The sequence below is a fragment of the Anomaloglossus baeobatrachus genome, chromosome 2 (genome assembly GCF_048569485.1).
Source record: "Anomaloglossus baeobatrachus isolate aAnoBae1 chromosome 2, aAnoBae1.hap1, whole genome shotgun sequence".
Classification (NCBI taxonomy): Eukaryota; Metazoa; Chordata; class Amphibia; order Anura; family Aromobatidae; genus Anomaloglossus; species Anomaloglossus baeobatrachus.
The window spans coordinates 239781856-239799528 of NC_134354.1; the positions used below are offsets into that span (position 1 = coordinate 239781856).

At 43.0% G+C, this 17673-nt stretch overlaps 1 protein-coding gene across 1 annotated transcript in view; it reads left to right on the forward strand.

The window, feature by feature from the left end:
* Positions 1-17673, forward strand: part of LOC142291290 (sushi, von Willebrand factor type A, EGF and pentraxin domain-containing protein 1-like) — a 142619-nt gene that overhangs the window by 94374 nt on the left and 30572 nt on the right. The window contains exons 13-17 of the mRNA XM_075335714.1: positions 1335-1514; positions 1666-1851; positions 7956-8052; positions 10847-10923; positions 11993-12172. Coding sequence (XP_075191829.1) covers positions 1335-1514; positions 1666-1851; positions 7956-8052; positions 10847-10923; positions 11993-12172 — 720 coding nt within the window. The remainder of the gene's footprint in view (positions 1-1334; positions 1515-1665; positions 1852-7955; positions 8053-10846; positions 10924-11992; positions 12173-17673) is intronic.

A 17673-nucleotide genomic window follows, 5' to 3' on the forward strand; every position in this document is an offset into this window, starting at 1 on the left:
AAAATTCTAGCCTATTAAAACATAAAATAAAACCTGAAAAGGAAGTGTTTGAGTACATTCGCACTACCATAACCTCAATACAGTATTCACCCCTTCACGGCCAAGGACGTACCGGTATGTCCTAAATCATGAAGGGGTAATCACCTCCGGCTGCTGTGGTGAGCCAGTGGTGATCCCAGCACATCTGCTAATTTGAACAATTAAAGTGTATGTTATCAACCTTTATATAAAGGCTGTTCATATTTCTAACACTAAAGGGGGCTTTACACAGAGCGACATCGCTAGCGATGGCACCCGCCCCCGTCGTTTGTGCATCATGGGCGATTTGCTGCCCATGGCGCACAATATCGTTAGGAGCCTTCACACGGACTTATCTGCCTAGCGACGTCGCTGTGGCTGGCAAATCGCCTCCTTTCTAAGGGGGCGGTTCGTGCGGCGTCACAGCAGCGTCACTAAGTGGCTGCCCAATAGAAGCGGAGGGGCAGAGATGAGCGGCCGTAACATCCCGCCTACCTCCTTCCTTCCTCATTGCTGGCGGCCGCAGGTAAGCTGTAGTTCGTCGTTTCCGAGGAGTCACACGTAGCAATGTGTGGTGCCTCGGGAACGACTAACAACCTGCGTCCTCTAAAATCAACATTTTTTTTAAAAACGAACGACGTGTCAACGATGGATGATTTGGTGAGTATTGTCCATCGTTAACACTCGCTCATTGGTATCACACGCAACGACGTCGCTAACGATGCCGGATGTGCGTCACGGAATCCGTGACCCCGGCGATATATTGTTAGATACGTCATTGCATGTAACGGGGCCTTAAGCCTGGTTGACATCTAGAGACTTTGGTAGGCGTTCAGAGATATCTTTTCTTTTGACTAAGGCTAAAAATATGTATTGGGTATCCTGCTAAGTAAAGTAATAACAACGAGAGATATGTAGCCTGACATTTTTTTATCTTTATTATTGATATGCGTCTTATTACATACAGTGGAAAAAAAGACAATAAGTAGTCATTAGATTCATCGGGTGCAATTGCTTAGTAAATAAATGCTATTCTAGATGTATATGTTACAAATATCTGGATATTAAAACATTAAACACTTTAGATCCCAGTCCATTCTTGCCCCTTTTACTGATAATTAACATACATGATATGAAAATATGATATAAAAGGAAATGTAAAAAATATTTATTTGGCTGGCATATATTTCTATTTGTGTGATTATATATATATATATATATATATATATGTGATTGATATGCTTTATATGGTTGATGTTAAAGATGATGACTTTAGTAGTGTTCCGCGTTACCCTATCATATGTTTCTATTCTTAGCTGTTCAGTGTACCGATCCACAAGTGAACAACGCATACAAATTGTCAGGATATTCCGGCCCATACTATTTTAATTCTGCAGTGAGGTTTTCCTGCAGATCACAATATAAATTGATAGGATCTGATACTGTGAAATGTAATGACAATAATAAATGGGAACCCGAACTGCCAAAGTGTGTTGGTAAGTATATATTCTGTATTTTACAATTATACAACTATTAAATCTAAGATGACGAATATCTACATAACGGCCATCTGTGTTACCCCATTTGTCAATGCTGATCATTATTGATTGCTGTATACTTATGTGTTGGTTATTACTTGTCTTTAAGGTTTTTGCAAGTTTCCTCCTGACTTCTTAAATACGGAACTAGCAGAAGCAACTAATGAATCAAGTTTCATTGAAGGCACCAAACTAAAGTATAAATGTAAACAAGGTTATGAACCTGTCCTTGGGGCACCAGATACTGTCACTTGTATTGCGTTCAAATGGTCTCCTTCTCTTCAATTCTGTACACGTATGTATACTTTTAATTGTTACTATATACAGAAATGGTTTAATAAAATGTATGAAAGTTTTTCCCATCTTTTACACAGAATCTTGAACTTTATGGACCTAAGTGTTTTTTCAACCTATATAACTTTGTATGTACTTACACTTACTTGGCAATATTCTGAACTATAAAAATGAATATAGAAATCCATGCCTCTGTGTCCACCTCTCTTCTCACAGCAGCATGTTTCACGGCTTTGTTCTTGAATATATACTTGTCTCATTGGTGGTAGCATGCATTTATGGCATATCTTGGGATTATATGACGCCAGGTAGACTGTGAATTCCACCACTGAGTGCAAAGTGGAGCTCATATATGATCGAGAATCTGCAACAATAATCATACACGCCTCAAAATTGAGATTACAACACCAAGACAGAAAAGTCATGACATTCTAGAAATCACAGGATCAATAGACGAGTGTTAATGCTATGCATTTAATGAAAAAAAGGAAATTTAATTTTTCAAACATCTAAAGCTATTCAGTATTGAGTATGAGCTCTAAACACATAAATGCACACAATTAGATGACTTGGCATGCTATCAATGAGGTTCTTCATTTTTGACTGAGGAATTTTTGTCATGTTGAATGCATTTGGCCAAGCGAATCATCAAGAACCACTGCTGACAGTCCCCATATCAAATGACAACCAATCACATCCCAGATAAGCCCAATTGTAGAGAAGTTCAGGCCATGGAAGTATGTTTAGAACATGCAGGCTGCTGACCTTAGCACAAGCAATATGCACTTGACATGTTTAAAAACAGCTATGGGTATGAGTAATGGCTGTACCACTGCTTCTATGGCCAAATCAATGTATTGACGAGCTGTTAGTGCACCTTTAATGAAAACTACAGTAGAGGTGTCCAACTTCTGTACATTATGTCATCACACACCTGGGAGTAGGTCTGATATGACATTCCCTTGTGAAGGGATCTTCTTGAGGCTGTCTATATCTATATGGTGTTCAGATGAATCTCCTGCTATCATTTCATCCAGGACAAATGTACGACTCATTGATGAGTAGAATTGACCTCCATTGCAGCATCTGACTCCACCTGGAGACCAGTGGGCAACACCATGAAGTGGCCTATAAGAGGGAATGTCACACTAGCCTTATTCCCAGTTTTATGCTGTGGGGTGGCATAATGTATGGTTACCAGACCCCTCTAGTATGGATTCTAGATGGACTAACAGCTTGATGTCACCTAGATTTTGTAGTGGAAATAGTGGTGCAGCAATTTCTCCAAAGTGTCACAAGAGCTGATTTTCAACATGACAATTCTAGGCCACATGTTGATAGTGTTAGTGTAAACAGCTTGCATGACATTAATGTGCTCCCATTGCCTGAAGCATTACTGAACCTGTCTTCCGTTAAGCACATCTGGGACATCATTAATTGGCAATGCAAATGAAGCTGCCACCAGTGGATCTTGATAATTTGTGAGCCCAAGTCCATTCATCGTGATAAAACATTCTTTCATTCTTTAGATAATCATTAATAACCTCACTCATAGAAGTCAAGGCGTCTATGTGTGTTTATTTCTGCATGAGGCTCTCATACTCGATTCTAAAGAAATTGAGATGATTTCAAAAATTTGTTTCCATTTTTTCATCTTTTTTATCTTTGCATCAATATGTTTATTGATTCAGTGATTTCCATAATTCCACAACTTTTACTTCTAAGGATTGCTATTTCAATGTTGTGACAAGTCTGTGTCGGGCCTTTACCAGAGAGAGCCAGTGTGTGGATCACTTCTGGTGGGGTGTGCGAAACTTACTACTCTCTTCTGGGTGGTGTCTGATGCGCCCGTGGGGTCTTGGGGGAATTACTTGTCACCTGGTCGGTGTTGGGGGTTTGGGTTGTCACAGTGGCCTGGCCCAGCTCCATGATCCCACGGTGTCAACCAAAAAAATGGAGTGGGATGAGGGTGATGATGGGAGTAGTTGTCTTTCGTGACACCACCTGTGGTATGCGGCTATAGTGGGACCTGCCGCCGCGGAAAGTCTCTCTCTGCTAGGGTGAATAGTAACGCAGCTCAGATGTTGCAGCTCTCCACTGTCAGAGCTAGGCCCCAGGGAGTATGTTGGGGGCTGTAGTCCACCCCAGTGTGTGAATCGCGGGGTGCGGGAAGAATCAGACGACACAGCGGTTGCAGTTTAAGGTTTTTACTCACTAAGTTGCTCCTGCCGTTGGACTGCCAGACTCCGCTGTGATGGACTCCAGATGATCCCGGATAGTTCGGGGGCAAGTCCCAGAGGAATACTTTGTGAGTCCTTCCTCTCTGCGCTCTGTTGTGTTAGTCCCTGCAACTTGAAGCTACACAGGGACCTCCGTCCTTTGAAGTAGTTATATTCTCTGTCCCATCTAGCAGGCAGAGAGAGTCCATTGATGGGCCGCCCTATGGTCACGGCTCCTGGCTCTATATGCTGCTTTGCCCCGGGCGCTGTTGTGGGCCAAACAGGTATTTTCAGCTAAAATGGTTGACCCTCCGCAAGTAGGGTTTTGCCCCAGAGGGTGTATGGTGCAGTGGGCGTCAGAAGAAGGTAGTCCACACAGGTCTTCAGTGCAACTGGTTTACTCACTGCTGGTAGTTGTTAACTGGTTGCCCGAGGCCGGCTGGTTTCTGGTACCTTCTTCCCCTGCACCTGTCTCTGGTAAGTGGGTCCCCGTGGTATAGAATAACTGGGGGTTCCCGTACTGTGGTTTGTCTACTTCTGTCTGCCTGGCGGTAGCGTGAATCCTGTGGGGTTTGAGTCTCTGGTCCTGTCCCCAGTTCTCCCATTGCTAATGAGTCTTTGCATTCTTTAGGGTCAGCAAGGTCCTTGATGGTCCCCTTGCTGTGTAGGTGTTAACAGGTCGGCCTGGAGCTCTTTCCTGTCCTAGAGTCCTGTAGCCCGTCGGTGCGTAGTTCCAGGAGTACTCCACTGTACTCCACCACAACCACTTCTCCTGGTCACCGTTAACCCGAGTCAGACCGTTGCTTCGCTTCCACCTTAACTCCTCTCCACTTCCTCTGTCTCCCTTAGACCAACTACTCTCTTCCTCCATCCACAGTCCGCCCCTCCCACCTGGTCAATTAGTGGACTGGATTGGCTCCACCTCTAGGCAGCCATCAATTGGTCCCACCCTAGCTGGGTACCATTGTATGGGGGATTGTTGGGGAAAACTGGGATTACCTGGGTTTTTGTTGGTACCGGTGTGACGCCCTGGCCTATCAGGTCGTCACAAGGGTGCCGTGCCCTTCTGCATGGTACCCGCTCCTCCTTGGTTATGGGTCCTGTCCCTTTGGTATTGCTAAGAACAGCTATACACAAATCCTGAGGAACACTCTGCACCACACCCACCAGACACCCATTGGGCAGCCTGAGGGGAATAGGGCCGCCCAGATGGAGGGATGGTGGAAGGAGGGCCAGAAGTGTCAGGAGTAGGAGAGAAGTGGAGGGAGTAGTGCCAGTGAGCAGTGACAGGAAAGGTCACGCAGCGGAGCAGAGCTCCTGTAACCGTCGCAGGTGCCAGACATTGGTCTGGCCTGGAAGGAGCTTGACCCCCAGTCGCAGGGGGTAGTGACAGGGGGCACGGTACTGCCACGGAGGGCAGACCGGTGGCCTTGTGCTACAATCGGGCAGGGGCCAGGGCACGACGGGGTACGCGGACCCTAGGCTGGGAAGTAGCTTCATGCAGCCCAGTAATTCACCTTACGGGAACGGAATCTTCATGAACCGCTCTCCTCCCGCTCCAAAATCGGGGTACTAGCGCAACGAAGGGATAGGACTTCCCAAAACCATCCAGAAAATCCCAAGCGTGAACCCTAAGAGCAAGCTCACTCTGCCAGCCACGCAGGTGAGCGGAACCCGAGTAGTTTTAGGTGAAAGGGATCCACCAAGTGTAAACACGGTGCCAAGGGACAAGGTTTCAGACCAACCAGCAACGCCAAAGGGGCACGGACCCAACATGTTCGGACTAAGGCTGCAGGGCGTTCAAGACTTTGGTTTACCTGGTGTCAGTGTCAGCATCTCTGGACTGTGTGAGTACACTGTGCCCCTTTGCTCCCAACAGGTCCCCAGCAAGCCAGCACCGAGCCCTGGGACACCTTCCCCTGCCCAAGGAGGAGTTAACATCAATAGCTGCGATTCCATCGCTGCCGGGCACTCCCCTCTACCCTAAATGCAGCAGCGGTGGTATCCCAACTTTTACCACGAACCGTCGGTGGCGTCACGAACATTATCCAAATCCACCCTTTCTACCCCCCTTATATTTTGCTCACTGAGCTGATGTTTTTAGTTATATCATGGTTGGGTAGATACAATGTTTTGATCGCCTCTTATTTTGTATTGCAATGTTGCAGGAATGTAATTCTGTTGTTTAAATTATTTTTTTTTCAATCGGCAAAATGGGGGTGATATGAACGCTTTTCTTATTTGATATTTTTTTTCATATTTTGAAAAACCTTTGCTTTTAGTTTTTACTGTATTTACTGGTCCCCCTAGGGGACATGAAGTTGTGATTGGTTGATCAGTTTTGCTGTACAGAAAAGGACATCAGCACTACTCTATTTAGCAGAAATCACAATCTCCTATGAACATTGACTCAGAGCCGGTGTTCATAGGAGGATGGTCATGACAGACACATTTTTTATATTTTTCATTTATACCTCAGGCCTTGGGCAGCTCACAGAATGCCGCGGCTTTCAGAACTATGTTTACATAATGACACTCAAATTATCTCTCTGCCAAATATGTCCCTTCTGTGTTGTTCTTATGGGCTCCCCTCCCCCTGATATGATGGATTCCCTAAACTGTAGATCTGGGTCAATAATACAGACTGGAGGTGATATTGCAGTGGAGCAGGTCTTATTGAGCTACAACACATCGATCAGCAAAGAGAAAGACAGCATAGTATGCACAATTGCAGTCAAAGAAGCAGAGCAGGTAACAGAGATGAAGCAAAGCCAGGTGTGTGTCGCGGGCGGAGGAGGGGACTCTGCGCTCTCCCACTGCTCGGGTCCGGCTGCTGCTGCGGCTGCTGCTGCTGCTCGGTGGTGGCTCGAGCGGTGGGCCGGATCCCGGGGACTTGAGCGGCGTTCCTCGCTCGTGAGTGAAAAGGGGGGGATTTGATTGTGGGGATTTGATATTGTCCGTGACGCCACCCACGGTTGTGGTGAGATTGGTGACACCACTGCTGCTCTGGACTGGGATCCCGGGAGCGATGACAGGGAGCAGCCTGGATGTTAGTTCTCCCCTCCGTGGGTAGGGGCTGGTTGTCCTGGGGCCCGATGATGGGGTAGGGATGGATGGCAGGCGGGTTACGGAGCCTGGTGAGGTGCAGGGTCGCGGGACAGCGCTGTGCCTCACGGCACAGTGGTACTCACTCAGCCAGCAACACACACGGAGTCTCTGATGAAACAAACGGCTGGATGGACAGGTCCCACAGACGGCTGCGGTGTTTTCCCCTGACCCCAGGTTGGTAGTGTAAGTCCTTTCCTGCACCTTCTGTACACTCCTCCTGTGCTCCGGTTTCCAGCTGGCTCCCCGGTTCGGTACCGGTGGGCCATCGCCCAGCCCCGGCTACCTACGGTTCCACCAGACTGTCTTCCCGGCTCTCACAGACGGCCACTTCCGTCTGCCTGACTGCTGCACGAGGGCCCTAGGCTCCAACCTAGGCCCCAGTCTGCGTCTGCCTCTCTGCAGACCTCCTCTCTCTTCCTCTGCCTGGACTTGTCTGGACCTGCTTCCTTCCTCAGGCCAGCTAAACTCCTCAGTGGGCGTGCCCATCTGCCTGACTCCGCCCACCTGGTGTGTCTGTCTGAACCCAAGGAAGAAACCGGGTCTCACTGGGGATGTCTGCTGTGAACTGCTGGGGGTGGGGGTGTGTGTGTGTTGTTACCTGTGGCCCCTGGCTTGTCCAGGGCGCCACATGTGCAGAAACAAACGTTACCACTGATCATTTGCAGGAACCCTGCATAAATATTATTTAATTAGTGTATAAAAGTGTTTTTGGAAAATATGATGCAAGTTTTCTAGAATGGTTTTAGATACAGTTCATAATTTTTTTTTTCTCATTCAGCAATAACATGTGTAGACCCAGAACCTGTGCCTAATGGAAAAATTGTTCGTGGTTCCTTCACCTTTGGTTCTAGGATAACATACGCTTGTGAAATTGGGTAAGTGAAATTAATGATTTTAGATATATTTTATAGCACAATGAAAGATCCTTTTACAATATGTTGTTTTGCCATGTTTTAGAAAATTAAAAAATATTCTTTTTAATCATTAATATTCTGCTAACTGTAAAAGTTAGCATTCCCTGGTTTTCTGTGTATAAGAGTGGGATACTATCTGTGGTTTAGTTTACCTGATGGTGTATATTTTATTCCTGTTAGTCTAAGGTTAATGGGGGTGATGCTCATCCAAACTAACCTGTGACAAGTAACAAGGTGTGGGCAATATGAAAATCACAATTGAAACCATATAAAAAGGGAGAAGTTGAGTTAATCATTGCAATGTGTCTGTGTATGCCTTGCTAAGCATGGAGAACATAAAGTGACAAAGAGACCTGTTTGAGGGCTTTAAAAATAAAATTGTTGAAAAATATCAACAATCACAAGGTTACTAGTGGACCTTAAGAGATCCTGATGTTCCTTTGTCCTTTGTAGAATAATTGGCACAGCATCTATCTATCTATCTATCTATCTGTCTGTCTATCTATCAACAGTATCTATTTAATAAAATGAAAAATAATAATATTAGATATATGAAACTGAAATAGCTGTTGCAAAAAAACAAATTGTTATAAAGAAAAAAGGTTAACATTAATAGGGGATGCCCAAACTTTTTCATATGACTGTAACATGGATAAACAACAGAACTTCTGTCAGGGAGTGTATGTGTCTTTCAATATGACTTCAATGTGTTAATGCACCACTCCATTGATTTTTCCTGCGAGAGTGGCATTCCCAATCTAAGTTCCCTGTACTTACTCTTATATTTACCCGCTGCCATTTTCACCTTCCATCACCACCACTTCCATCGGTCTCAGGCAGTTTGTAACCTGCCGGGTCACTTTAGTGTTTGCTGGAGTGAACAGTAAGTCAGTTTTCAATGCAAGTCTATGAGAACCTCCTTCTGGCTCTCAGACTTGCTTTGAGCGCTTATGACCGTTACCTCTGGTTTCTGGCCAGTCAGAAGTTCCAGTCACAAGATCGTGCTGCAGAACTGGAGCGATGCAGATAAAAGGTGAAGGCGGCAGTTGGTAAGTACAAGATTAAGGTCAAGGGTCTAGATTAGACAGGATTAGAAGCACCACTCCATCACTGAAAAAAATAATGCTGCAGTCGTGCTTTAAGTGTGTGTCAGTGTATGTGTCATGTCAAGTTTCAGTAAGTCAGTGTGTCATTAATTTAGATGGTAACTGTAGATGTTAGTAAATATGTTTTATTCAGTTAGAGGGTACTTCAGTAAGGTACAATGAATCCACCAGCACCTCCTGCTTTCTTATAACTAGAGGCTAAAGAGTACAGATTTTACATGGGTTGTATTTGGAGGGACTAATAGGAATGATGTGATACAGTGGTGGTGGGGTGTTTCCACAAGAGGAAAGTGCTTTTCATGTAACTTGTGACTGTATGGTGCAGGGGGTGAGGAAAGAAACGTAGCATAGAGGAAATAATTCACTGGTCCCTTGTCCAGCAGCCACATCAGTAGTCCATGATTCCTGGAACAGAGACCTGTGAACTTCCTCCTATCTGTTGGCATCTGGTTGTACTGATTTTGTTTGTTTGTTCTTTTGATTAGTAGGTCTAGTTTGACAACATGTGGCACAACACAGATATGACATTGTGCCAGGTTTACTCATCAATAGAAGATCTAAGGTTTTAGCAGTAGTGTATTTACAGCTTTCAAGTGGTTATCCATCATGTTGTAAACTTTTCTTAATGTGTCCAAGTGAGAATGAAATGGTAAATAGGTGTGGTTAAGGGCAAAGCCTAAAATTTTGCCACTACATGTGCGGTATATTTTAGCTCTCGAACTCTTCTTCAAAAGTTGTGATTGATAGCGATGTGTGACGCCGCAGGAACGACGAACAACCAGCGGCATGCACCACCAACGATATTATGAAAAGGAGCGACGTGTCAAGGATCAACGATTTTTGACATTTTTGCGATCGTTGATCGTCTCTCCTTGGTGTCACACGCTGCGATGTCGCTAACGGCGCCGGATGTGCGTCACTAATGACGGGACCCCGACAATATATCGTTAGCAATGTCGCAGCGTGTAAAGCACCCTATAGTTAAATTTTTTTTGTGGAATTATATTGGTATTTAAATTAAAAGAAAATATTATTACCCCTTTCACAAAAAGGATTTCTCAAGAAATGCAAAAATTTAGTACAGTTGCTTGTCAGACACAAGCACACCTTCTCTGAATCATGGCAATTTCATTTTTATTTTCTGCAAAAAAATATTGCGTTGCCTAGCTGCTGCTTTCTACTTAATTAAAACTGAAGAGAAAAAAATTGTGCAATTCAAATGAAGCAGAACAAATGTTAGCTACACTAGATCACTGAACAATTACACTGACCGTGCAGCTGTTATCACTTCTACTCACTCTTTATTTTCCCTATCACTTCAATCTGTATTATTAGGAGAAAATTTAGCAAATCTCCCAGGAGAATACCAAAGCCTCTTTTAGTGGACTGGAAAACAGGGTGTTAGCAAAGAAGCTCAAGGAGTGGGAAACAGGGCATTGAGAGGGCAGAACCTAAAAAGACGGCAAGGTTATTGAAAGATGTTCCTACCAGATGGTCTTCTGGGCCAAACTTCCTTTTCATCATCAAAAGTGGGCAAATAGTATGCCTGAAATAATACTGTGGGAAAGAATTAATGTTACTGTTTTGAACAGCAGTGTGTGCACAAGTGAAGTATCAAGAATTTACCCATTATTATTTTTAATTTTTAGCTACAGGATGAAAAATGTAAGCTTCAGAGATTGTCTGGCAAACCAGTCTTGGAGTTTACCCATACCTGAATGTGAAGGTATGCTATAAATCAGTGATCACATATGAGATTGTGCATAAAGAATTAGAAAATCTTACAGCATATACTGTACCTGTCCTGCTAACAATGCAGATTTTAAGCTGACTCTCTTTATGTATTTTGAAGATTAAAACTGTTTTTATGATAGAACTCTCTAAATCCACTTCATAAAGATACAATTGAAGGGAACCTGTCATTTGACTCATGTTGTCCGAACCATGTGCAGCATGAATCAAGGGTATTCAACAGGGAAAACTACAGCTTGTCCACAAAAAATAATTCCTCACTCAATACTGTATACAGAAAAATATAAAAGAGCTATGGTCTCACAATATGGCAAACCGGGTACTGCAAACCCACCCACTATTCAAATATATAGATGGTGGATCTGCAGTCCCCTGCCGAAAGCCACTATAGTTTTTTTGGAACTAATGTGTTTCGGAAGCATCCAAAATCGTCAGATGGCGCTGGTAACAGCTGATTGGAGGGGGAGTGGTATATCGCTACTCCACTGATCAGATATTGATGGCCTATCCTAAATATAGGTCATCAATAAAAAAAAAGTAGTGGCCAACCTATTTAAAAAATATTGCTGTAAATGCAACTCATCCCAAATAAAACAATGCTACTAAATCAACAAAAAAATAAAAGTGACTTCACACAATTTCACCAAATACAGTGATTTTGTGGAACAAGACACTGTTTTCTGTTTTAGCATTTTACAACAGTCTCGGACAATTCCGATAAAGTGTGTGGAGCTTGGGTTGGCTTTGGCTCATTGATGCCCACCATGTAAATTCATCACAATTTATGGTGTAAATTATGCAGAAATTAGAGCCAATTCCCTATCTGAAGTAATATTTGCTCCTACGTAAGATGACCCTAATTCATAAAGTGACATTGGTGCCACACAAAATGCCAGCCTTAAGGAATTGTACCCAATAACTCTGGAAAGCCACAAGAGCCCACATACATTTGTGATCACTAATAAGGAATACCATACATTATTTAATGTTTTTAACATTTTTTTTTACATTTATATATGCTGCACTTATTTTACTTATTGCAGTTTCAACTTGTCCTGTCCCTCAATGGGCAAAAAATGGGTGGATTTATCCAGAAAAGGAACAATACGTTTACAACGCAACTGTATCATTTGGCTGTCATGAAGGATATAAGCTTATTGGTGAGGATGAAATTACCTGCAGCCATGATGGAAGATGGAATTATAGGATACCGGAGTGTAAGGGTAAATATCTGCCTTGGGAACATTTGCTTTGAGAAGGTTTTTCAAGATTTCACAAAATGGGTTCAGCTCTCATGTTTATGTCTAAAGATACATATATCTCCTATGGAATACCCTCATAAGTCTATGTGCATGAAGTGTAAGGCCTAATTCACACGACAGTCCATTTTTCTGATACATGAAAAAAAACTAAGCTTTATCAGTGATTTTCATCAGAGTTTAGTCCAATTTTCAGTAGTTTTTCTTGTATGTACAATTTCTTTCCACCTTCTATCTAGCAGTCTGTGAAAATATCGGACCATAATCAGATTACATCTAAGTGCTGTCCAATTTTTACACTGACCTATAGACTTGGTTTACTGTTTTGATCCTGCACTGGGATCAGTCTCAGACATGTCTCCTAGATTTGACGCAGACTGCTCAACCCACTAAAATTCAGACATATGACCGTCCCCTTTCACTATTACAGGTATGAGTGCTATCCATGAAAAACAGATAGTACTCATACGTGAAAAACTGATGTGTGAATAAGGATTAAAGGCCCCGTCAGCGTACCCACCCCCATCGTTTGTGCGTCACTGGCAAATCGCTGCCCGTGGCGCAAAATATCGTTCGGAGCCGTCACACGGATTTACCTGTCTAGCAACGTCGCTGTGGCCAGCGAACCACCTCCTTTCTAAGGGGGCAGTTCGTGTGGCGTCACAGCGGCGTCACTCAGAGGCCACCCAATAGAAGTGGAGGAGTGGAGATGAGCAGCCGTAACATCCCGCCCACCTCCTTCCTTCCTCATTGCCAGGTAAGCTGTAGTTCGTCGTTCCCGAGGTGTCACAAGTAGCGATGTGTGCTGCCTCGGGAACGATGAATACCCTGCGTCCTCAACAATCAATGATTTTTTGAAAATGAACGACGTGTCAACGATGGACGATTTGGTGAGTATTTTCCATCGTTAACGTTCGCTCGTTGGTGTCACACGCAACAACGCCGCTAACGTTGCCGGATGTGCATCACGGAATCCGTGACCCCGGCGATATATTGTTAGATACGTTGTTTTATGTGACGAGGCCTTTAGACAAAATAGGTTAATTTAAAGAAAATGAAATTTAGATTTACGAGGAGTGGGTAGAATGCTCCTCATATGAATGTTTGTATTCTTTAACCCTCTCTACCAGACAAATAGCACAAATGTTTTATGCCTTTTTGGGCTACTTTGACAATGGCCCTGTGGATGTAATATGTTGCCCTTATATTAGGCAGCAAATTAAGCTGAAAGATCTGTATTGAATTATTCAAGAGTTTACCAAAATTACCAGAAAAAATCTACAGCGCTAAGAACTTGAGTAATAATAGTTGTAACGCTCGCTGCTGGAGATGGTAAGGTGGAGAGAAAAAGTGGACCACAGGGGGCCTCGGGCTTACCCTTTACTGGGAAGAGCTTGACTAAGCATCCACCGCGAGACAGATATCAAGTGCCTCTCCCAGGGCAGTGACCGGGACTGTGGCAGCTGATACCCAGTGAAAAGACAGACAAGGTGCAGACAGGCAAAGTCTCTAGTGTAGACAGGGACTACCGAGATGGCTGAAGAAGATACTACAACAAAAAAAGGCCGGTATCAGGGGTGCGGCTGGGGCACAGAGACAAGGAAAGGTAGTACACACTGAAATGGAGATGCACAGTGGACAGGGGGACTTGACAACTATCTGGCTAGGGCACGAACCACTAACTTACTATGTTGATTAGGCACCTCCCCTAGTTGGAAACTGCCTCAGTACCTCTCAGCGATAGACTGAGAAGCATTTACAGGAAATGATGCACTGGCCCTTTATGAAAAGGTCAGCTGTGCAGGTGTATGCCCTAGGAGCACTCTTCCAGGACCTGTACAGATGGAGGACCATGGAAAAGCTAGGCAAAGCAGTGCGGGCCAGCTGTGGTGATGAGTTGGCATCCCAGCAGCAAGTAATGTAAGTTGTGCAGGGATGCCAGTGCTACAATAGTTTCAGATTTATGGCTTATGTAGATGTCCATGCAAATTGATCCAAGCATGGCCGCTAAAGCATGGACTTGCTGTGGGTCTACTGACCCGAGCGTGACAGACTCATTGAAATAGAAGAAGCTGTGACATGACAATCGAATTGGGAAAGCCACGGCCAGTCCACGCATTGCAGGCCGAGATTAGACCAATTTGCACATACGTCTGAATGAGCCCTAAAATAAAGGTTCACCTTGGGTAAATGAATGAAATTCTGTAGTATATTCCGGCAATATTAAAATTTTGGGATTCTTGCAAATCCAGTATCAACATGTATACCAATGTAACTACTTATTTTTATCTAAAATATAAATGGCAACTGGTATACAGCCTTGACTTTTGGAATAAAAATGGTAGAGGATTTGTAATAAACAATATATACAAACTGTATTTATTTTTTTATTTTAGATATATAAAAATAATATAAAAAAAATTGGAAAAGTTTTCTACCATTTTGTCTTAGGTTGATCAAACAGGACTATTATTTCTTTAAGATTATCAGATCACTTTTTTGGATTATGTTAAAATGATAATTAATTGAACTTTTTAACTGCAATTACTTATATATTAAAAAACATATTAATGCTCTCTTGACTTAATTTAACAGTCATAGTTCTGATGAAGGGTGAAATATGCTTTTTGCTTTTCTATAGAATGAAGTAGGGTTGGTTAAAAGGAAATTTGTATACTTATTAAAATTAGCTGTTTCATAATTTAAAAAATATATACAATAATTATAAAATGTTGCTCAGTTAGGAAAACCCATCCTAAGGGTTTAAGGCATTGAGTATTATTGATAATGATTTATGCTATTAATCCCTTTCTGCCCTCTAGTTAAATAGTATGTACTGTAAGGACAAATGCCACTAAGCCCTTGACTAGTAATGGAGATGCATCTATTAGACCTCCCCCCATTACTAATCTGTAAGTGAAAAGAAATAAACACAAACACCAAAAAAATCCTTTATTTGAAATAAAATACAAAACACAAACCCTCTTTCACCTCTTTATTAACCCCCAAACCACCCAGGTCTGACGTAATCCACATGAGGTTCCACGATGAGCTTGGCACTGCTACATCTGAACTGACAGTGTGAGGCCATAGAACATGACCGCCTGCTATGAGCTTCTCTGCTATAGGCAGAGAATGGGCTGTAGTGATGAGCGGTTGCATCACTCAGGTTAGCTGCATGGTACCCCATCTGTGATTGCAGGTAACCTGAAATAAAATACAAAAAAAACCCTCTTTCACCAGTTTGTTAACCCCAAAAGCACCCAGGTCCGACATAATCCACATGAAGTCTCACAACAATTTCAGCTCTGCTACATCTGATTTGACAGCAGGTGGCCATAGAACATGACCACCCACTGTGAATGCCACTCAGGTTATTTGCAGTTACAGCTGGATGTTCCCACGGTCCTCCACCTTCACATCGCAAGCAACCTGTCCTCAGGTGACCTCAGTATAGTCAGTGACCTCACCTGAGTTCACAGACCTGCATCTCCTGGCAGAAAATTGCGTTTTTTTGCCAAGAAATGCAGATTTGGGTCTGAAATTTCAACTGCATATTTCCGCACCCAATCTACACCTCCTGGAAAAAAACGCATCACTACCACATGCGGTATGATGCGGTAATGATGTGATTTTTCTTTTTTTGCCAGGAGGTGTAGATTGGGTGGAGGAATAAAAATTCCATCACCAAATTTGCATCTCTTGGCCCAAAATGCAAAAAAAAAAGTTTTAACGCTGTTTCAGGACAGTTTTCTTTCAGGAGGTACACATTTTCTGCTGAAATCAGACATTTCAGCACCAGAGTTGCACCTCGTGGCAGACAGCTGTGCTGAAACGGCATCAAAACCATTTTTTTTTTTGCATTTTTGGGCCAAGAGATGCAAATTTGGTAATCAAATTTTTACACCATATTCATTCACACAATCTAAACTTTCTGTAAAAAAAAAATGCATCACTACTGCATGTGGTATGATGCAGCAGTAGTGATGCAATTTTTGCCAGGAAGTGTAGATTGAGTACAGGAGTACGGTGTATATATTTCATCACCAAATTTGCATCTCTTGGCCCAAAAATGCAAATCAAAAAAAAAAAAAAAGGTTTTACACTGTTTCGGGATGGTTTTCTTCCTGGAGGTGCAAATTTGGTGCTGAAACCAGACGTTTCAGCACCAAATTTACATAACAGGGCAGAAAGATTCACTGAAAAAGCATCAAAACCAACAGGATGAGCCAGGTAAAGTTCCGGGACTGTTACATCTAATGGATGCGACAATCCTGGGTGGCTACAGGCTGCTATTTTTGGGCTGGGGGGGGGTCAATTACCATGGGTCTCCCTAGCTGTAGGGCTTTATCATAACTGAGTATCGAAATTGGGGGGACGCACGCCGTTTTTTAAAATTATTTATTTAAATAATAATTAAAAAAGCCGCATGCGGCTCCCTAATTTAATACACAGCCAAGATAAGCGCATGGCTGGGGCCTGCAGCCTGTAGCCGTATGCTTTATCTGTGCTGGGTATCATAATACATGGGGACCCTACACCTATATCTTTATTTATTTTTATACCACGAAATAGAACCGAAGACAGGGAATGTGATTGCAAGTAGTCAGACACTGTCACGCAGGCTGGGGCGCGACTGACTGCAATCAATCTTTGAACAAAGAAGGCTGGAGTCTTTTTAGCACAAAACAGAAATTCAATATTTTATTAGAAAATTTGTTAAAAACATGCTATAGGAAGACAGTGAATGACCTAAGATGAAATTGCCGAATGGGTCCATAAAGTCAGCACTAGAGTCATAAGATCTTGCAACACATGTTACCATTACATAGTGGATAGAAATTGCATACAATAGTTAATTGGCAAAAGCTGCCATCTTACAGCTATGCCAGAAAATGGCATCAATCAGACCACTTTACAGATATACAAGTTTACAATAAGGTCTAAACAGATAAAAATGGTATACATCAATCTTAAATAGAAAATGTAAATGAATACAACAGACCTCCTCCCATGTAAATTGTAAATGTAAATGTAAATGTAAATACTGAGAAGGCAAAATTGCTACCGTATTATCATATTCATATTGTCAATATTGGACGATGAAAACAGTGCATTGAAACATCCTCTGAATGAAGTTCAAACGTAAAGGGGCAAAGTTGCCGTTATTGCTGATATCAACATTGTGGGATGTAAAGCAAGTTGAATAACCTATGGTTTTAAGCAGTAAACATTAGATCCATAAGATGACAGTAACTAGTGCAGAATTTCCCCTTCCCCATGTTAAGGTGGTGTCACACATAGCGACGACGACAACGACGTCGCTGCTAAGTCACCATTTTCTGTGACGTAGCAGCGACGTCCTGTTGCTGTCGCTGTGTGTAACATGCAGCACCAACCTGGCCCCCGCTGTGGGGTCGCCGGTCGTTGCTGAATGTCCTGCTTCATTTTTTGGACGTTGCTCT